Below are 21,827 nucleotides of genomic sequence, written 5' to 3' on the forward strand. Positions count from 1 at the left end.
CTTTGCAAGGCCAGAATAACAGTAGGAAGAAATCCCAATTTAAGGGAAAAGAAGGGGAAACTGCTTTTGTTGGGGATCAGGGCATCTCGGTCAGACCTAGATTTTCAAACCGCATTGCTTATTCATCACCCTATCCATACTACCCAAACTCCCGTCCTATCCACCATACTACTATTAACCATTCTCAACCTCGACCAAATTACCCAAATGTACTCGCACCACCCTTTCAAAATCCTCAACCAAATCTCCAAACTAGACCTCGCCCTCATTTTAACCCAAGACCTATTCCACCCCCTAACCCAAATTACTACTACCAACAAACCAGTGACACCCAAAATTCAACGCCATACCGAACCTTCACCAATCTAGGTCGGCCTGTTGACCAATTATATGAGCAATTGAAAGCTGCCGGAAAAATTGGTGTTATACCTCCTAAGATCTATTCTAAGCGCTTTCCCTCTGACTATGACCCTCAAGCAGTCTGCGCTTATCATTCTGGAGCTCCCGGGCATTCCACCAATGATTGTCGGGCATTGAAACATAAAATCCAGAATATGATCGAATTCGGAGAAATAGTGCTAAGGAAAAAGGGTGAACAAGGACCGAGCATAAGTACAAATCCCTTTCCCGAACACAAGGACGCCTTTGAGGCATCCACCCCCAATGAAGAAATTTGAGAATCCTGGAAGGGGCTGAATTAGTGAGATCCTTCTCTTTTGAAGGAAATTTCGATAAATTTGGGGAGTTGTTTTTGGTTAAATTCATGAAAATCATTCATGCGTGTGTCTTTTGTTTAACTATGTTTTTCTAAATAGTTTTGAATCAAGTGCTTTTTGAAGACATGTCTTGTTAAGTTTGATCCATATTTTGAAATAAAGTGTACAGATTTCTATATACTGTGTTATTTATACAATCTTTTCAGATAATCCAGAATAAAACCCTTGATCCTTTGGATATCATTGTTCCGAAAGTTGATGGCAGCAATCTCACAAAAGTGAATTTGGATTTCAAAACACTACAAAAAATTATTTCTTTCGTGACAAATTTTTCATGACAAGAAACCTTTTCGTTAGGAAAATCATGCTTTTTATGACAACCCGTCAAGTAAATATCCTTCAAAAGGTGCTGCTACTTTAAACGTGTTTTTCTATTTATTTCATTGTCTAAAGTTACTTTCCCCACATCAATTCGTCAGGAAAAGTTTTCATTCTCCCTCCATTTCTTTCCCACCAATTTTTTTCCCCTCTTGGACCGAAAAGGAATTTAGAAGGACATCTTGTCCTTATGACATAGACACCGGGAAATTCAAGAAGCACTTTTCCCAAATCTCTACTTTTGGAACAACAACAACAAAGTACACTTTCTCCAAATCTTCAGCTTGTCTTCATCTCCAACAACAGAGAACAACAACGAACTCCTCCAAACTTGTCTTCATCTCTTTCAACAAGAGAGACAACACGATGGTCTAAGGTGATGTAAAAATCAAATAATCCTTCAATTTTGCCTTGAATCAGCTCCCTTTCTCCGAATCCCCCTTCAATTTTGTCCTTAATTGACTGTGAAATGACGGTCCTACAGATCATCAGTTCAAGTTCGGTGTCAAATATTTTCTCTGCATAAAAATTGACTCATTTGTGATCTAAGTTTTCAGAAATTGTTTTGGAGAACCTCATTTGGCCCCTTAAAGTTTCAAATTTGATTATTTTCATTATTTTGGTTGAGAATGAGGAATTTAGTGCAAATTTGATAGGCTCCCATCTCCCTGATGTTCACAAAGGAACGGTTCTTGGAAAACTTGTTCTTGCGTGTGAAGAGTTGAGAATTCTGCACATGTACATATAAAATTGATTTGCCAGCTCGTTTTTGGCAGAATGGTGCAGCAGTCTGGTGCATCAGCTTTCGGAAAATTCAGGGTCAAGGATTGACTATTCTTGGAGGTGAGTCCTTGACAGGTTCAGTTCCCATTGGGCAGATATGACTTGTAAATTGCAAAATGAAATATTACTATATGAGCAAAATGGGTCCTATATTTTGGATTAACTCCAGAGTAGATCCAAACTTATGGTGCAATGTTCACATCTAGGTGTGCTAGACGCTTGTCTTGTGTCGAACATTTTTCCTGATTTATCCTTGTTATTTGTCTTTCAGTTTTTTGTCATACATGTGATGGGCAACCGGCTTTCAACAATTTTATCTACTACAATTTTCTTTGATTTTTCAATGTCTGAAACCTTGTTAAGGATTCATCTCTGATTGATCATTTAGTATGAGCCTTCAATGTGATGGCAGAGATACATGTTCAGTGTTTCTGGTTTGTCCTCTTGTTTTGTCATGAAAGTGTCTGAATGAAACTGGAATTTGTTTCCTATTTTTCTTCATTATTTGTTTCCTTTCATGCAGACCTTGTTCTGAAAGACAAGATTGTTGTTTATGATTTGGCTGGCCAAAGGATTGGATGGGCTAACTATGACTGTAAGTTCCCATATCAAGAGCATTTTCCAGCCGTTGGCTTGATTTTTACAGTGCCTTCTATTCATCATTTATCTGATTGGATTAAAAGGGGAAACTTGGATTAAAAGTGAAATTGTTTTCTCTGATACAGATACACTTGAAATTCAGTTTTTAGTTCAAGATTCGCAGAATTTGGGAGGTTTGGGTTTTAATATGGGAATAGTCACATTGACAGATTGGCACAGGTCTAATTTAATATAGGACGTGGGAGCAATTCACGCAATAATGCGACACAGTCAAGTGTATTTTAGATTTTTTGGCTAAGGGCCCCTACTTATAAATTTGGAGCTGATCTCATGGATAAATATTTATGGTGAAGTTGGCTAGTTTGATATTATGTCATGGGGAGCATTAAAAATTTGTACCAGACGAAAAATGCATCAGCAACTGGCCTATATTGTTAGGGGCTTTTATCTATTGGTTTGGGTATTTGGAGTCTATGGTGAAAATGGACCATCTGGTTTTAGAGGTTTGGTTGGAATGGGAGCTTTTGGTTCTTTTTGTTAAGAGGACGGCTATACATCCATCGTGTCCAACTAAATCCATGCAAGAAATGTAGGGAGTAACATCCAAAAAAAAAAACAGTTTCACAATCATTAGCTCTTTCTGGTTTTCTGAAGTACTATAATATCCTTGCAAGTTTTATACCATAGGTTTTTTATGCCAGTTTTCAGTTAGCATTAGTAGGCAGGAAAAAGAAGGGAAACGTAAAGAAGTGCAGCACTTGTAAATTCTTTATCTAGTGTGACAACTTGATTATTACTCCTATTGGACAAAAAGTGATAGAATGTGACTGAACCACTACTGTTTGTCTTCCTTGCTATAGTTCCTAATCCATAACTTGACATGTTCCAAAAAAAACTAGCCCGCCATCAATTACTGAACCCAAGTAACCTAGCTAGCTAGTTGGAATGGATCTTTGAATGTTCTAAGTTTCAGAAGAAATCTTGATGATTTAATGTGGATCCTTATCCAAAGTCAATCCTGTTCACAATAAAATAGTTTTCAGTCTACCTCAGCAGAGAAATATCTAATTTCGCATTTCTTCATATTCAGCAGAACAGACCTGCATTCTCACTACCTTGATAGAGAAGATAAGGAACAACCAGAGAAAAGATTGCATAATTTGAGGTATGTGGTTATTTGGTAGCTTACCATAAAGAATGAAAAGTGTTTATCATGACTGCTAGTTTCTTGCAAATTATGTTATGGTTTACATCCTTATTTGTGTAAATCAAGTTATGGGTTATGATGTTTAATGTTTTCTATATACTATACAAGAGCATATACAATTAAACAATAGGAGAATAGTACAATCAGGAATGTGTTTTTAGTTTTATTGAGTAGTATACCATTTGGTGTAATCAGTGAATAATCTAATGTGTTTTCAGTTTTATTGAGTAGTATCGCATTTGATGTAATCAGTGAATAATCTAAGTAGCTTGGAATTCATAACTAAGCCATAAAAAGTAGGTAAATTGTGAATAATTCTATGTCTTTTTGCCTCCTTTATCTTTTTATAGCTAGAAATTGTCTTTCCTCCTTTTTGAGTTATTCATCTTAACAATGCCTTGAGTTTAGTAAGTTAAGACTTTTCTTATTCTAGGTATCGGAAATGGATAAGAGCTGGATAAATGATCCAAATATTTTGTCAAGTCATTATAAGTCTGGTCTTAAGGATTTTATTGAATTTGCTAAGACCAATGGTATGGGATTGGATGGAAAATTATTTTGTCCCTGTAGGAGATGTAGGAATTCAAAGAGAAAAAGCATTTCTCAAGTTGAATCAGATTTGTCAGAAAAAGGCTTTTGTATGTATTATAAAAATTGGGTCTTCCATGGGGAACCATTTTCTGCACACTCTTATATGTCAAGTGGAAAGAACAATAACCTTGATGAGAATGGTGTTGGAGGTGAGACAGATTTCATCAATGAAACAGTATATAATGACTTTGATATGAATGAAAATGGTGAATCTGATGAGTTACCTGATTTATTGGATGAGATAAGAAATGCACATGAATCAGGGACATCGAGTGAATGGGATTCAAAAAATTTTGACAAATTGTTAAATGATGCACAAAGAGAACTTTACCCGGGATGCAAAAAATACTCCCTGCTGCGTTTCATTGTTTCCTTTCTCCATATCAAAGTGATGAACCATATGACTAACAAGGCATTTGACATGATGCTAGAATTTTTAAAAGATGTGTTACCAGAAGGAGAAATACTTCCATCTAGTTTTTATGGGGCCATGAAAATTCTATCTGGTATAGGTTTGGGGTATCAAAAAATTGATGTTTGCAAATTTGATTGTGCATTGTTTTGGAAAGAAAATGAAAAGATGGACAAGTGTCCTATTTGTAAAGAATCACGATGGAAAGTCAATAATGGCAAGAAAAAAAAAGTTCCACAGAAGGTGATGTGGTACTTTCCATTAAAAGCTAGGTTGCAAAGACTTTTTATGTCTTCTAAAACTGCTGAAGACATGAGATGGCATGAGGAGAAACGGGTTAAAGAGGAAGGTATCATGAGACATCCGGCTGATTCTATTGCTTGGAAGGATTTTGATAAGCAATATCCTGATTTTGCTAAAGATTCTCGAAATGTAAGACTTGGATTGGCCACGGACGGATTCAATCCATTTGGTAACATGAGCAACTCATATAGCATGTGGCCAGTTATTCTTGTACCTTACAATTTGCCTGCATATAAGTTTATGAGAAAGGAATTTCTTATACTATCACTTCTTATTCCTGGTCCACGTGCCCCTGGAAAGGAGTTAGATGTGTTCTTAAGGCCAGCAATAGATGATTTGAAAGATTTATTTCATGGAATCAGCACTTATGATGCATATAGTGGACAAAACTTTCAAATGCGTGCAGCAATTTTATGGACTATATCAGATTTCCCTGCATATGGCTATTTGTCTGGATGGAGCACCAGTGGGTATAAAGCATGTCCATGTTGTCTTGATGATACTGCTTCACAAAGACTAAGAGGCAAAATATGTTTCATGGGACATCGTCGCTTTTTGAACCATGACCACCGTTGGCGAAAGCAAAAAGCTCATTTTGATGGAACTATTGAAACACGCTCCAGGCCAAAGGAATTTTCTGGAGAACAGGTTTTAAGACATTTAAATTCCTTGGCTGGTGTCTTTGGTGAGTTTGGTAAGAACCCAGTTACTCGGAAAAAAGGAGTTGATAAAATTCAGGGTAATTGGAGGAAAAAAAGTATATTTTTTGAGTTACCATATTGGGAAAAACTCTCCATGAGACATTGTCTGGATGTGATGCATATCCTTAAAAATACATGTGAAAGTTTAGTAGCAACATTGTTGAACATTCCTGATAAGACAAAAGATACTAATAAAGCTCGTGATGATCTACTTGACATGGGAATAAGGCACGAACTACACTTACATGATGATGGTACAAGGAAAACAAAGCCTCCAGCCTTGTATGTGATGTCTTCAAGTGAGAGAAAAGGATTTTGTGATTTTTTGAGTTCAATTAAGTTTCCTGATGGGTATGCTGCCAACATTTCCAAGTGTGTTAAAGATGGTAAACTGATGGGACTTAAAACACATGACTACCATGTCCTCTTGCAACGACTTATTCCAGCGGGCATTCGTGGGTATTTGTGCAAAGAAGTCAATGAGGCAATTTTTGAGTTAAGTGAGTTTTTTCGAGATTTGTGTTCTAAAACCCTTAAGATGGATGACTTGGAAAGGTTGGAGAAAAATGCTCCATTAATATTATGTAAGTTGGAAAAAATCTTTCCTCCTGCCTTCTTTGACATTATGATCCATTTGATTGTTCACTTGCCAAAGGAAGCAAAACTTGGTGGGCCAGTACATCCTAGGTGGATGTTTCCATTTGAAAGGTACTTCTTCCTTATTTGTTTGACTACAAATTTTGTTATTTTACTTAACATTCTGTTTTGGATAGAAAATTAACTCATGCTTTTGAAAAGGTATCTTGGATCCCTTAAAAAGTATGTCCGTAATCGTGCTCGTCCTGAAGGCTCGATTGCAGAAGGATATATTGCAAATGAGTGCCTAACATTCATGTCCAAATATCTCCATGGCATTGAAACAAAATTCACCCGCAAGAGACGCAACTATGACTATAATCAGGATAAGGCAGAGGAGCTGGTGGTTTTCTCACTAAGTGTTCGCCCATTTGGACTTGTTACACCTCCTACTAAATTATCTCAAGTTGAACTAGATGTGGCTCATAAATTTATATTGAATAACTGTGATGAAATAGAAGAGTACAGAATGTAAGTGCAATATGTATTTCAATTTTATATTTTCGATATTACTTCTTGTGGTTTATTTTACTTTATATTGGTAATACAATCTGAATTTCAGTAAGCATAAAGAGATGCTGCAAAGGATTCATCCTGAAAATGTTGATAGCAGACATGAAGATCAATTCACAGAGTGGTTCAAAGATCATGTAAGTTATACATATTATAAAAATAAGTTTATTAGTTATTGAAAACTGACTAATAGAGACTCGTTTTCTATTTTATAGATAAATCAGTTACACATTGATAAATCATTGGATGTTTCTGAAGAGCTGTGGGCATTAGCAAATGGTCCTATACCTTTCATGACAAAGCATTACTCAGGATGCATTGTAAATGAAGTTCGTTTCCACACAAGAGATCGGGATGATTGCCGTACAACACAGAATAGTGGCTTAGTTGTTGAGGGTGACCATAAAGGAAAACACATTGACTTTTATGGCTTTGTTAAGGCTGTGGTTGAGCTGACCTTTTTTCATGCATACAAGGTAGTCTTGCTTCAATGTGAATGGTATAACACAGGTAGCACAAACACAATAAAGAGTGATAGGCACTTTGTGACCATCGATATTAGATCACGTTGGTATCAAAATGATCCATTTGTTTTACCAAATCAAGTCCAGCAAGTCTTCTATATTGGTGATACAAAGTTGGGGAGACATTGGCGAATTGTACAACGTGTTCAACATAGGCATTTGTGGAACCTACCAGATTTGGAAGAGAACGATGGAGATGTGCTCAATGCAGATACAAGTTTTTTAGATGAATTATTGCAGCAAAATGAAACAAGAACTGTTCTGCCTATTGTCGAAGATGATGAACTAGGCCTCTTAAGCAGACAAGGTGTTGAAATTGAAGTTGTTCTGGAGAATCCTTTGCATACTTCCACTGGTGAAGAAGAGTATGGTGAAGAAGACAATGTTTTTAAAGAAGATGGCATGCTTATTGAATCTTCTGATAGTGATGAAACCATTGACATGGATATAGATTTAGATAGTGCTTAAGAAATAGCATAGAAGTGTCAAGTGAAAAGGTTTTTGGCATTGTAGAAGAAAGTGTTACTTTTTGTGGTTTTACCCAATATTGATCAAATTGATATCTTTTTCATTGTTTTAACTCTTTGTTAAGTTTTTGGTATAACTTAAATTTTGATCTCTGTTTATAATTTGACATCAAAATTTTACTAATTTGACTCCTTTTTTATCATATACTTTGTTATTGCAGATGGCACCTTCCGGGAAACGGTTGAAGAGAAACTGCCCACCCAATACCAACTTGCAATCTGAACAACCACCAACTTCAAACTCAACTTTGGAGCATCAATCAGCTACCACAGGTGATGATATCCAGATTAATTCAAATAATAGTAATCCTACTCAAGCATTGGCGAATGGTAAGTGAAAATGCTGAATAATGATTTACTTATTACCATTCAATGTATGCATCCTTTTTGTGATAATTCATAATAAGCATCAACTAGAATGTTTAACAATTGTTCTCAGAACAAAGAAAGCAAAAAAAAGGCAGGGGCCCAACCACGGGAAAAGTTATCGAGAAGATGATACGAGCTAATGTAAATGCCATTCAGTACTAAGATGTGTACATATGTAATATTACTGTCTAGTGGTATACCTGAATGATGTTTCATTTGTTAATATTAGGGAGGCAAGCCATTGGAAATTGTCTTTCCTGAAGGATGTTGCAAACCAATCAAGTATGCTGCTCAACTTGCTAGTGGTATAGGTTATGTTGTAAGGCACCTCTCTTCACTGAAGGACATACGCATATATGATGACATACCAAATGAGAAAAAACAGAACCTATATGGTGGCTTGATGGTACCAGATTACACCGTTGTCTTTTATAATGACATTTAGTGTGTTAATATTTATTTTGCTGACTTGACCAATTCTAAAAATGATCTATTTCTTAATGGTAATTTATAGGGATGGTTTGACTTCGAAGATTGGGAAACTGATCCTAATGTGGAAAAGTATGTGGATGACATGCTTCAGAATAGCTATAGGCAGTGGAGGAATACTATGCACATAGATTATAAGATGTTGAAGGCAGCTGGAAAAGATCCACTTACCTCATGTCCTTATGACTGGATTGAGCAAGATGAGTGGAAAAGTATGTGTGATTGGTTCGAAGATCCTATATTCAAGGTGATTGGTTCTAGTTTTGTTTACTTGCATGATCTTAATTCTTTTGTTGCCTTTTATGTTTTGTCTAACTATCTTTTTGGTATTTAATAGAAAAAATCAGAAGCCAATACAAAGAACCGTGCCATGTTACCCTATCCGCACACTGGCGGTTCAAAATCAAATCATGTTCGAGCACAAGAGATAGTATATTACTGATTTTTTATTTCCATTTTGGCTTATATTTATACTAGGAAGAAAACTAGAGCTAACTCGTGATCTTTTATGCTATAAAATAGGTTCCACCAAGTGCAATTGATGCCTGGACTGCTGCTCACATAAAAAAGGATGGCCAATTTGTGAATAATACTGCAAAATCTCTCGATGTAATTTTCACTATAGTCGGCTGATTCTAGTAACTTTGTTTTTTATTAGTAACATGACATTTACATATATATTATACATTTAATGACTCTTTGAGTTATGTGAATCTAATATGTACAGGATGAGTTAAAAGAAGAGAGAAGGCAATGCATCGAGAATGGAGAAATTGTCAATGAAGTTAAAATTATGGAAAATGTCCTAGGAAAGAGGGCTGGTCGTGCCAAAGGGTTGGGTATGGGGGTCATACCACCCCAATCTTCTCGCAAACCCGAATCTTCAGCTAATAGAGCACTACTTGAAGAACTAAAACAGTGCAAGGAGAAGCTTCAATGCTATGAGGAGCGAATTCAAGCACAAGATACCCAAATCCAAAATCTTGTACAAAGCCAGCAAGGGATACAAGAAATGCTACAAGAATTCCTCATTTGGAAACAGAAGCAGTGTGGAGGTTCTTCCTAGTAATGGTGAGTTTGTAGATCTTTATTCGAAACAAATGCATTTATGTGCAGTTACTTCAGCATAGTAATTATTCTTGTATTGCTTGTCCTCATGATTAGGTGGTCCCTAAGCAATTTGTAGTGATCATCCATGCATCATAACAAAAATACATCTTTTCCATGCCATTCTATTGTTTCTCTGATTTCAGATTTTTCTTGGTTTTATTGTACAGGTTTGGGATGAACGTTTGGGACTGCTTTTGGCTTTTGGCTTTTGAGTTTGGGATAAACTCAACATTATGGACTGCTTTTGGCTTTTGGACTGCTTTTAGCTCATACTGAAGAATTCCTCTATTTTGATATCATCCATCTCTAGTATTTTGTTGACCATGGAATTGAAGTCCATCTTTTGATTTTAGCACATGTTAGGTATATGGCAGTTATCTAGGGAGAAATAGCAATATTTATATTGGTTTCAAATCATGGAATGTAATGATATGTTCATGTTTGACATGGTTAACTTTTGTCGTTTGACATATTATGGTTGCCTACTAATGAAATTTGTGAAGTTTTGGTTGATATTTTGCTTGCATACTTTTATATTTTGATTGGGTGAAGTGTTTTAGTAGATGATATTATTACTTTGTTGTCACTAAAATTGCTAGGCTTAAAAATGCTACATGGTGAAATTAGAAACTAATATATTATAGTAATGCAGCTGTCGTCAGGAAAAATGACATTGAATTGTCATTAAAGTACGTCCAGCAAGTTTCAATGCATGACTTTTCTTGACAATCGAAAATTTAGTGACAAAGTTTAGGGTCTTTCCTGACAAAGGTTCGTCAAGAATATGAGGACTTTTCCTGACGACCGAATCGTCACGATTACCTTTCTTGATGACACGTCACAGAAAATGGAACTTTTCCTGACGAGAAATCCACTAGTTGTCAGGAAAATCTTTTGCCGACGGCGTATAGGTGACCAATCTTCTCTGACGACATGAGCGTCACGAAAACTTTTCCTGACAACATACGCAACTTTTCTTGACAAAGATTGTTGTCACTAGAAATATTTTTTTTTGTAGTGTAAAAGTCAGGTCTCCTTCCTTTCCAATTAAACATTTTATCCCTAGTTATCCCTTTTTGAGCCTTCAGAATAAATCATTTCGTTTGGCAACCCCTGAGAATTACAAACCCCACACTGGGGCAAGTTTGAGTTGGAAAGAAAAGTTTCAAGAGGTAAAAAGTGATAGAAAAATAAAAGAAATGAACAAAAGAAAACCTCAGTTAAAAATAAACTGGGCAAATTGTGAATATTTCAAAGGAAAGATGAATGGAAAAAGAAAAAAAGAGAAAATGAAAGAAAAGAGAACCTCAGTCGAGAATAAACTGGGGCAAGTTTTGATTTAGCCCTAAAATAGGGTTGGCGCAACAATGCGATCTCAGATCATTTAAACCATTCATAAAATCTGTCTTCAAGCCTTAATCTTTTCTTATCACCCCGCCAGATCCCATTACAAAAGCCAAAAGTCCTGACTTCCGTTCTTTGCACCACCTCTTTAAGGAAATTTTCTTAATCAAATGACAAATGATGTCAATACATCTTCGCCAATTTGCAAGGGAAGGTTTGTCGCATTGATGCCATCATTTCTTAAACACATTTCGAAGTTAATGAAGGCTATCGGCAGGATTGGTTCATTAGTGAAAACCGGAGTACCACCCAAGAAGAAAAAGAAAAAGGAAAAATAAAGAAAAAGAAAGGGAAGAAAAATAAAAAGGTGAGGATAGCCTTAGTGAAAACCTGAAATGGCACTTGGGTAGGATTTTATAAGGAGAAGTAAGCTTCGATTTGAAGGGCTAGCGACTCAGTTCGTTGAAATTTCTATTCACCTTGTGGTTTGGTTGCCGACATTGAATTTTGGAAGGATGATATCCAAAGAGTCAACGGTGATAATTTGTTTGAGATTAAAGGGTTTTGGATTACCCGATACAAATTGTTAAATTTACAGATGCAATTTTCTTAAATTAATTTTTGTTTTCAAATCACGAAGATTTTCATCATTGATTGTGTAAATATAATATTCTTTCATTTGTTTCATGGTCTCATCTATCTTTTGGATTTATCTAATGGCAATCTCTGTGATTTATTGGAATTACCTGGATACCAAGTGTCTTATTAGCATTGGAAGTCAAGAAGATGGAATGTGATTCGAGGGGCGAAATTGGATCAAGAATATACTAAATGGCAACCCATATGATTGGCTGAATACCAAGGGTCTTGTTAGTATTGGAAGTTGAGGAAACTTGACACAGTTCACGGAGTAAAGTTAAGCTTTCGCTACATCGAGGAAAAACGCCCAAGTACTCATGTTTACACATTTTTTGAAAGCAAGATTGATCGGATGGTGGTGGCATTATCTATCATTACGATTATTTCTAGTTTTTTTGTAGGTCCAATGGTCCAATAGCAACACATTGGGGCAAATTTCTTATGATTATGGAATGTCACTCGAGAATTGAATGTTCATGGTCCAGACCGAGGAAGATGTGCGAATCAAAGTTCCAAGAAGGAGCAACAATGCTATAATGCAAAGCAAATGATCGGTTGCACAATAATTGGTTGAATCTGAGGCAAATCGTTTTCTTGAAAAGATTATCCAAAAAAAAAAAGGAAGAAAAGAAAAAATCAAAATCAAAATCAAAAAATCAAAAAAATAAAAAAATAAAAAAATTATCAAATCAATCTCAATTTCATGTTGGCGATGTCTCAGCGTCCACCGCGCACTCTTCAACCTCCCTTCTTGACAGTCACGTTTAATTTCTTAACCAATTGAATGGCAGGATTAGGTCTTATCTCACTGACCATTAACTTCACTTTATCACGTTGGGCCTGGATTTTGTGCCGCCAACATAACAAAGACCACGTTGGGCCTGGATTTCGTGCCGCCAACTTCACAAAGACCACGTTGGGCCTAGATTTCGTACCGCCAACTTCACAAACATCACGTTTGGCATGGATTTCGTGTCGCCAACTTCACAAAAATCACGTTGGGCAACTTCACAAAAATCACGTTGGGCTTGGTTTTCGTGCCGCCAACTTCACAAAGACCACGTTGGGCCTGGATTTCGTGCCGCCAACTTCACAAAAATCACGTTGGGCCTGGATTTTGTGCCGCCAACATCACAAATACCACGTTGGGCCTGGATTTTGTGCCGCAAACATCACCAACATCACGTTGGGCCTGAATTTTGTGCCGCTAACTTCACAAATATCATGTTGGGTTTGGATTTTGTACCACCAATTAAGGCAGGCTCGAGTTTAATCCCACTGACCAATTCATCACACTGGGACAAATCTTTGGATAATTTTTCAAGCCAGCCTTATACAGTTTTTTCATACATACCAGTATTTCTTTTACACTGCCACTAGCCGTGGGTCAGTCCCACTAGTGAGCATTTTGTTTTGCATCGCCACTAGCCATGGGTCAGTCCCACTAGTGAGCATTTTGTTTTGCATTGCTACTGGCCGTTGGGTCAGTCCCACTAGTGAGCATTTCTTTTGCACTGCCACTAGCCGTTGGGTCAGTCCCACTAGTGAGCATTTCTTTTATACTACCACTAGCCGTTGGGTCAGTCCCATTTTTAAAATTTTGTTAAAGGGGTCAGTCCTCAGTCGCTTGAGTAGTTTTGCAGCCGAATAACACAGATAAGTATTTGGTGTCTACTTCTTTATCTCAAGTTTTTCCAAAACTCAGACAAGAGGGGCAAACTGTAGATACCAAATTTTTGGCCTTTTATTTATTTATTTATTTATTTATTTATTTTATTTATTTATTTAGTATTGTTTTAATTTTTTCCTGAGAAAATTATTTGAATGGAATGCAATAAATTGAGGCTTGTTTTGTTCTCTACTTTGAATGGAATGCCATGAATAGCATCTAATATTAAAGCTGTGTTTGGAAAGGTCATTAGCTGTGAAACTGATGAACGAATCTGGGGTCTAAGGAATTCCTCCTCTGCTCGGTTGTTTCCCTCGTTGTACATTCAGCGTTGCTTCTTGGTGATAGTTCTAGGAAGCTTGATGAATATGTGGGATTGGTTGACAAATCTATATGAAATGCCTGAAATGTTTCATGCGCACACTGTTTGCGGCAAAAAAAAAAAACTAGCAGAGTGCATGAGTTTCCTTGTGAGTTTGCATGATTTCTTTCTATGATTCTTGCTTGTTTGAATTATGGTAGTTGTTAGTTAGTTCAAAATTTGGACGGTTGACTAAAAATTCTTAATCCATTCTTGGTTCCTGAAGCTTCAAAGCTTAGGAAGGAAATTGCAGAAAACTTGCAGCACTTTTTCTTTTTCCTTCTATTGCTGTTTATCTTTATTCTTGATGGTCAGCTTCATTTCTTTGTTTCAATCCTGCAATGAAGTTGCATGTTTAGCCGATGATGGATAGGTAGAATCCTGGTATTTGATAAACCTGTTTGCATGATGAAATGGATAGAGCCGCGGCTGGAAAATTGCTGCAAGCTTGGAAACAAAAAGCTGCAAGCTGCGTTCATTCTTATGACTTGCTGTGTTCTTCCCGCAACAGCTATAAAGCTGGGTTTCATCACCTTGTTTGTATACTCAAATTTTTGTTTCAATAATGGTTATAGAAGAATTCATGGAGCGTGAGCTTTGTTTGAAACTTTGGCCATCTTGTTAGGTTGCTAAAATTTGCAGAAAAAGAACAACTTCAGCCTGCCGAAGGCTTTATTGTAAAAGCTGGTCTGTTTGTTCCTTGGCAACATCTGCATTCATGTTGCATGAAAATCTTCCCCTTGTGGTATGATAAGTGATGAGAATCTGAGTTTGGGTCACGGTTTGAGAAACTTTAAGTGAATCTGCCATGCGAAACTTGATGTTCAAATCTAAAGTATCCATTGGAAAACAAAGTTGCAGCAGATTTTCTTGTTGCAGAAATTTTCTCCGTGCCTTCTTGCATGAAGTTTTCTTTTTCAATCTTTGTACGATCTCTTTCTATGATGTTGCTTGTTTGAATGTCAAGTTCATATTTTTGTGTTGTTTAGTTTGAGCTCTGGGTCAAAGTATAAAATCAAATCTGAATTAGTGATTGAAAGTGGAATGAAGGGGCAGCGGCTGGTTTGCTTCGTTTCAGAAGGTTTTTTGTTACGATAGCTTGCATGAAAGTTTTGCTGGATTTTACATTATCTCATTCTAAGTTATTGGCTTGTTGAATTCAGTGGTGATCTTTAATTAATGTGGATAGCTTTGATTGATTGAATGAGATAGTAGTTGTTTTGGGATTGCATCTGAGAAGCCCGTTATCTGGTAGCAGAAAATGAAGCAAAGAAGGCATCGGTTTGCTGGAAGCTTTCATTTTGCATGCATGAATAATTTCTGAGAATTACACTTTGGCCCCCAAGTCTCCCCTTGTTCCACTATGACCCAACCGATTGAATGATTTCCTCAATTTGGTCCTTGGCAGCTCTAATTTTACAACTTTTCATTGCTTGTTTGCTTCAATTAACTACCATGCTTTGTTTAAATTACACTTAATTCATGATTCCAAGAGCTTTATGATCAAGAGAGTTTGTATTTGCATATTTTCTTTAATTGTTTCAAATTAAATTGGTGCCTTGACTTTTCTTTGTTTTTGGAGGGCAAATAAGTAATTTCACTCCATTAGGGCCCCAACTCAAGGGAGGTACACTCTATCCCTTGTTTCTTACTTTATTTGACCCTACGTGCCCTATGTGATTTTATATGCTTAATTGCATGCTTTTTGAATGTTTTTATTTTATTCATTTATTTGCTTTATTGGCTTTAGATTTTGTATATTTATTTTAGTGCAATTTTGATCATTTGAAAGGCACTTGAATGCCAAATTTGTAATAGTTAGGTATTTTAATTAATTATTTTCTCCCCTCTTAGATTGTAGTAGGCTTCCCCCCTAAAAATGTAATAGTTAGGGCCTTAATTGCCTTATGTATTGTGCATGCTTAGGTGCTACGTGTTTAATCGCTTTCTTAGGTTTTCGCATCTAGATATGCTTGTTTATGTGTTATGTGAATTACGTGCTCACATGTCTATTTGCTTTAATTATGCACATTACTTATATACGCGTATGATGGATGCAAATGCACGTAATCGTGGCTAGTCCAATGCTAGTCATGGTTGTCCCCTCGAGCTCTTGCAAGTCCAATGCTTGTGAGAGAGCGTAGATGTAGGCTAGTCCAATGCTAGCCCTTAGGGGCCCTTCGCGCGTTAGAGCATGATTGTGCGATCACTTCATCTCATGCATATCTTTACTTTTTAGGGTCTCTTTCAACATATTGCATGACACTTTTCCTTATATATATATACCCCTTTTCCCCTGTTTTCCCTTATATGTATATTACTTGCCCCTTTTGTATGAAACATGACATTAGTTTTGCATTTCATATAAGCATTAGGACTAGGTGAGTTCATTTGCTTGATTAGATTAGGGAATACCCCTTGGATATGGGATATGGACGAGTTTGGCTCTCTAGCTTTAGCACGCTCGTATTCCCTCTATTAAAAGGGAAAATTGAGTCACGAACATTAGTCCCTCGTACCCGACATGATGCATTCCCTTAGGTCATGTATATTTGTATAATTATTTTATTTCTTCCCTTTTCTTAGAGTCTCATATTTTTGCATCATTCGTGACCTCTCCAAAGAGTCATTATTGGGCGTCACAATTAATGTGATCGGCACCATCCAAGTTTTGAAGAGAAATTTTGCCTCCCGATACCCTTCTAGGTCTAGGGTTTGCATTCATATAGTACATCCAAATGTGATAAATTCTTTGGTTAAAAAATAAGAAAATCCTTGACTAAATCACGTAACTAGCCTTGGCTAGGTCGAAGGGGTGCGTTGGATTTTTATCCTTGCCTTCCCCTTCGTCAAATGTGACTCCCGAACCTTTTTCGTTGGTTTACGCAGACTAGAAGTCGTTTAAAAGGGGTTTCTTTCTATCTTTTCCTCCAAAAAATCATTTTTGGGTGACTTGGTACACCTTAACTCTATACCAAGTGGCGACTCCATTTTTCATTCAGTAAACCCTTTTTAAACTATATTTTTGGCCAAATTGTCGCATTTTCAAGTCCCATTTAGACCCATGTTTTTCATTTTCTTTTTAAATCAAAAATTCATTTTCCAACCAAAATTAAATCAAAATTCACTTTTTAAACCATTTATTTATTTTTCTTATAAAAAAATGGGGCGCGACATTCGATCAATCAGCAATTTCTTTTACTTAGCTTCTCACAGATAAGGCTTGTATTAATTTGAGAAGCAAAGTGCTAAAGCTTGCATATGAAAGATGAGATTTCTTAATTCCGGTCAAAGTTAACTGCTCGAGGCATTAATTAAAGGAGGAGTGGAAGAATGCAGCATATGCCACACAAGTTTCAGTACTAGAAGTATGCAGCATATGCCGCATGAACTTCAGCAATATAAAGAACATAAGAAAGTGCATCTGTTTGGACATGCACATGTCCAGGTTGAATGTACCAAAACATATTGTAGAGTTCAATTCAGCGGAAGAAATGTGGAGCTAGATTAAGAAACTACTTGCTTCATATGATATTAGAAACAAAGGTCAATATACCCTTGTAGAGGCAGCAATTTGATTCCGCTCTAAGTCCTATTTTGAGGACTATAAAAAAGTAAAAATTTCTCTTAGTGAACTCGTCAATAGAAGCCTAATTCAATTGACTAAGGTGTTTTATGAAAGAATACCCCAAATATGTCGAATCCATGACCTATTGAGAGAAGTTATTCTTCTCAAGTCAAGGGAACAAAACATGGTCACAGTTACTATAGGACAGCCGACGATGTGACCTTCCGAGAAGGTACGCCATCTAGTAGTTCATAGTAGTAGCAGTAACAACACCCAGCACCACCAACAAAGACAAAATTATTGCTTTGACCGCCTTCGGTCGTTCGTTACAGTTGGATACACGAACCTACTACTATCCAAAACGTTGTTATCTGAAGTTTTAGGGAGTAGCAAGTTGTTAAAGGTTTTGGGGTTGGGTGGTCAAGAGGCACAGGAGGAAATACCAAATGAGATTTTCAACTTGTTTCATCTCAAGCATCTCGACCTATGTAGTACAAGAGTGGAAAGAGTCCCGAAAGCCATTGGGAAGGTTCAACATTTGGAGTTTCTGGATTTGGGTAACACCAAAGTTAGGGAATTACCCATGGAAATCCTAAAGCTGCAAAAACTTCGGGTTCTCAGAGTATATCAACAAGTTGATTCTTCTGATGATGATTATGGATTTCATGGATTTAAAACTCCCTCGAATATGGGAGGACTTCTTGCCCTAGAAGTATTAGACTGCATAAATGCAAGTAATGGATCCACAATAGTTAAGGAGATAGGAAAGTTGACCCAATTAAGAGAATTAGGTATTACAAAGTTAAGAAGAGAAGATGGAAAGGAGCTCTGCTCCTCCCTTGCCAACCTCACCAGTCTTCGGGAATTAAGTGTTGCTTCAATTGGAAAAGGTGGTGATCACGAGATAATCGATTTAAATCATCATCATCATCCTTCTCTTTCTTCTTCTTCTTCGTTTCTTCAATCTCTTCGTATGCTATGCCACAATGGGTAGCTCATCTTCATGGCTTGGTAAGAATAGATTTGAATTGGAGCAGGTTAATGGGCGAGGAGGATCCGCTTGAATCCCTCCATTACTTGCCCAATTTGGGCGAAATTAATTTCTGTGGATGTTACCAGGGAGAAGGGTTGTGTTTCCAGGCTGGAGGGTTCCGAAATCTGAAGTGGATACAATTAAAGAAAATGGAAGGGTTGAGATGGATGAGAGTGGAGGAGGGTGCATTGCCTTGTCTCCAGAAACTATTTCTGGAACAACTTCCATTACTGGAGGAATTACCTATGGGTATTTAGCACTTGAGCCAACTTCAAGGGCTGACTTTGTATGAGATGAGTTCTCAATTGAGAGAGAAGCTGTTAGAAAATCAGAAGGAAGAAAGTGAAGATTACACAAGAATCACACACATTCCTGAAATTCTCATTGGTTACTATACAGATGACAGGAAATGGAGAGACCGCAGCCTGTGGGTTGAGAAGAAGAAAACATATAATCTTTCCTAGCAAGCAGCAGCAACTGCAACCTTTCTCTGGTTTGCCTGCCTTCCCTATTGTGGAATATGGACGACACAACCTCTTCTTTTTTTTCTCCCTTCTCTTCTGTGTCTTACCTTATTTATTACATATACTATATCTTATATATATAAAGCGTCAATCGCCTTATGAACAGTGCAGGATGAGCCGGTTATAGCGTTATTTTTGTGACTTTGAGGGGTATTTTGGTCTTTTGGTGATGGGTGGCGTGGTTTTGTTGGAAATTCGCTCCTGTCCGCGTGGGCAAATGGTCTGGTTACTCTGTAATTTTCATGAACTCTGGGGGTGTTTGTTGGTTGCATGATTTTTGGGTGGCTTGAGGAAACGTGGGTGCAGATAGCCTCGTTGAATCGGTGGACGCTTTTTGCTTTACCTTCCGTCTCTCTTCCTTGCTCTCAATTTCAATCATTGCTCTCTTCTAATTACCACTTTCTCTCCTGCTCTTCTGTCCGCGTAGGCCTCTTGGATGGGAACATTTTGGCGGTCAGCAATTTACTCTTATTCTGTTCTTGGTTCTGTTCAATCTGTTTTTGGCAACAGGATAAACTTTCTTTTAAAAAAATGCAATTTAAGAAATGGATTATAGTTTTTGAACTTTTACAATAGGTCCAATTTTTTTTCTTTTGAGCATGAAAAAATGATTCAATAAATACAAATTATCAAAACCAAAATCATCAAAATCTCCAAAAAAAAAAAAAAAGATATAGACAGCCTAAAAAAGGGAAGAAAGAGAGAAAAATAAGAAAATATGTACATTCACCTTGCAAGTTAAACTTGTTCAATATTGAGAGTCCCATGCTCATTTTCAATAGATGATCTCCTGTTCAAAGAAACCATTGTTGCTCCCTCCATTCTTGAACACTTTTAATCTATCAATCAAACAATCATCTAAATTGCAACAAAAAGAATAGGATCCAATATGAAACCCTGATTAGGAGACATGGTAGTATATATAAACCGAGGTCATGGTGGGATAGAGTTGAATAAAAATTATGTGTCATGAATATAGACCTATTAATGTAAAACAAAAAAGCCACTGAATATATAAAAAATATTAATTCAATTTTACATTGGTTTGAAAATATTTTTAAATATGTTTGAATGCTCATTCAAGTCTAGCAAACAAAAGAAAATGACAAACCCATTTTATAATTGTCTTTCTTTATTTCTTTCTTCCAAAGGATTGTTAAGTGTGAAGTACTAGCAAATAGAAAGTGTCAAAAAAAATGAAAATTGTCAAATTGCTTGTCTTAGAGAAGTAACGTGACTAATAAGCAAGGTTACACATTACATGTATAGCCATATGCCTTTTAGTTCTACCTAATTTTAGGCATTACTTACTGATTAATGCTATATTAAGAGTGTAAGATAACCTGATTTTAAAGTCATGTTTATTTGTGCAATTAGGAAAAAACATACACTCACACACATGACTACTGTATCTAACAAAGAAAAAAAAACACACAAACATAACAGCAAAATAATGAGTCTCAGCTACCTGACGCATGGCGTCAGGGCTAAAAAACTAGTCGTGTATAATGCGTGATGTTGTTAATGACTTGATGTACTGTATAGTATTACTCTTTCATTTTTTTTATTTCTTGATCTTTTCTATAATTTGATTTAGCAAACGATCAAGAGGTAAGCAAGTTAGAAGTGTATTGATAATATCTACCGTTTCATTAAAAACTCCAAATAATAACTTTTAAATTTTGGTCAGAGATAATACGTAAACCCAATTTGGTTTGTCCTCACTTCTGCTTGTACAACCTACATTAACAATGGTTCATCTAATAAATATAGTGAATATTGGATGTACACCCAAGTTTGTTATATGACTCATTTTACGTGATAGATATTTTCCAATATGTTCTTTCCTTTCTAAATGTACCAATGTTTCAATTCACATTGCATATGATATGAGATTATTCATCATTGACTAGTATACTTACTATGTGATAATAAACCTACACTGTGTAACACTGTTTCTTAAAAACATTTTTACACTAAAATTAAAATTAAAAATTAAAATTAAAAAATTCTTCTATTATTGGTAATTAAAATTAAGAATTGTCCACTTATAACTATATTCACCAATCATTTTCTACATCTCCAATTATTGTATGTGTTAAAATTATCTTCAATTATTATATTTTTAAGCATGATAATTAAAGCTAACTATATTTTATATACATATTGTTTTAGAAGAAAATCACAATTAATAAGAAGACAAAAGGCTCTAAACAATTAATGAGAAAACAAAAGGTTAAATTGATGATTAAATTCATTATATTATGTCATATTGACTAAGAAAAGTTCAAAAAAATTATCCATAATTATGATTAAATATAATAGAAAAGGTTTAAAACTTCTAAAATCGACAAAAATTTGTTGTATCCAAATCAAAATGTTTTAATATGTATTTTGCTTAGGCTTTGTTGTACACACTAGTTTGATATAGCATAGAAAATTTCCTTTTCCTACTGTCACAATCTAAGTAAAATATGCAGTAACTTAGTTTAGATATGATAATCTTCCATTTTCAGAGTTCAACAAACTTTTAATTGTTTTGTATATAATAAACATTTTCTACAACTAGCAATTGTTTAATTTTGTTTATCATATGGTTTCTTAGTCAATATTATGCCAACAACTCAGGTTAAATGTGATAATCTTCCATTTTTAGATTTTTTATAATATAAAATGCACAACAAACTTTTAATTATTTTGTACACAAAAAATATTTTATACAATTACCAATTGCTAATTTTGTTCATTATATATTTTCTTAGTTTATATCATACCAATAATCAAAGTTTTGCACAAAAATTTAATATATTAAAAGTTTTATACCTTGAAA

At 35.9% G+C, this 21,827-nt stretch overlaps 1 protein-coding gene across 4 annotated transcripts; it reads left to right on the forward strand.

The window, feature by feature from the left end:
- Positions 1–1,121: 1,121 nt before the first annotated feature.
- Positions 1,122–10,247, forward strand: LOC113693959 (uncharacterized). Of its 4 annotated transcripts, none has more exons than XM_072055283.1 (16): positions 1,122–1,470; positions 1,871–1,937; positions 2,401–2,472; positions 3,568–3,642; positions 4,118–6,399; positions 6,490–6,798; positions 6,890–6,977; positions 7,056–7,316; positions 8,053–8,221; positions 8,331–8,401; positions 8,490–8,666; positions 8,775–8,996; positions 9,087–9,179; positions 9,272–9,358; positions 9,477–9,820; positions 10,027–10,247. In XM_072055283.1, the coding sequence occupies exons 5-15, from the start codon at positions 4,127–4,129 to the stop codon at positions 9,813–9,815; spliced, it is 4,089 nt and encodes a 1,362-aa protein (XP_071911384.1). In that variant the 5' UTR covers positions 1,122–1,470; positions 1,871–1,937; positions 2,401–2,472; positions 3,568–3,642; positions 4,118–4,126; the 3' UTR covers positions 9,816–9,820; positions 10,027–10,247. The 4 variants fall into 4 exon arrangements, with proteins under 4 accessions (XP_071911384.1, XP_071911388.1, XP_071911390.1 ...); XM_072055287.1 differs by having other exon boundaries at positions 3,571–3,642; XM_072055289.1 differs by lacking the exons at positions 1,122–1,470; positions 1,871–1,937 and having other exon boundaries at positions 2,313–2,472.
- The last annotated feature ends 11,580 nt before the right edge of the window (positions 10,248–21,827 follow it).

This window comes from Coffea arabica, chromosome 1e (genome assembly GCF_036785885.1).
Source record: "Coffea arabica cultivar ET-39 chromosome 1e, Coffea Arabica ET-39 HiFi, whole genome shotgun sequence".
NCBI classification, from domain to species: Eukaryota; Viridiplantae; Streptophyta; class Magnoliopsida; order Gentianales; family Rubiaceae; genus Coffea; species Coffea arabica.

What these genes read in the sequence shown, in the direction of transcription:
- LOC113693959 (XM_072055283.1), top strand. Translation starts at nt 4,127, where the DNA reads ATGGATAAGAGCTGGATAAATGATCCAAATATTTTGTCAAGTCATTAT. An exon ending in TCGAAGATCCTATATTCAAG is followed by an intron (nt 8,997 to 9,086) that starts GTGATTGGTTCT and finishes GGTATTTAATAG; the next exon opens with AAAAAATCAGAAGCCAATAC. An exon ending in ATGTTCGAGCACAAGAGATA is followed by an intron (nt 9,180 to 9,271) that starts GTATATTACTGA and finishes GCTATAAAATAG; the next exon opens with GTTCCACCAAGTGCAATTGA.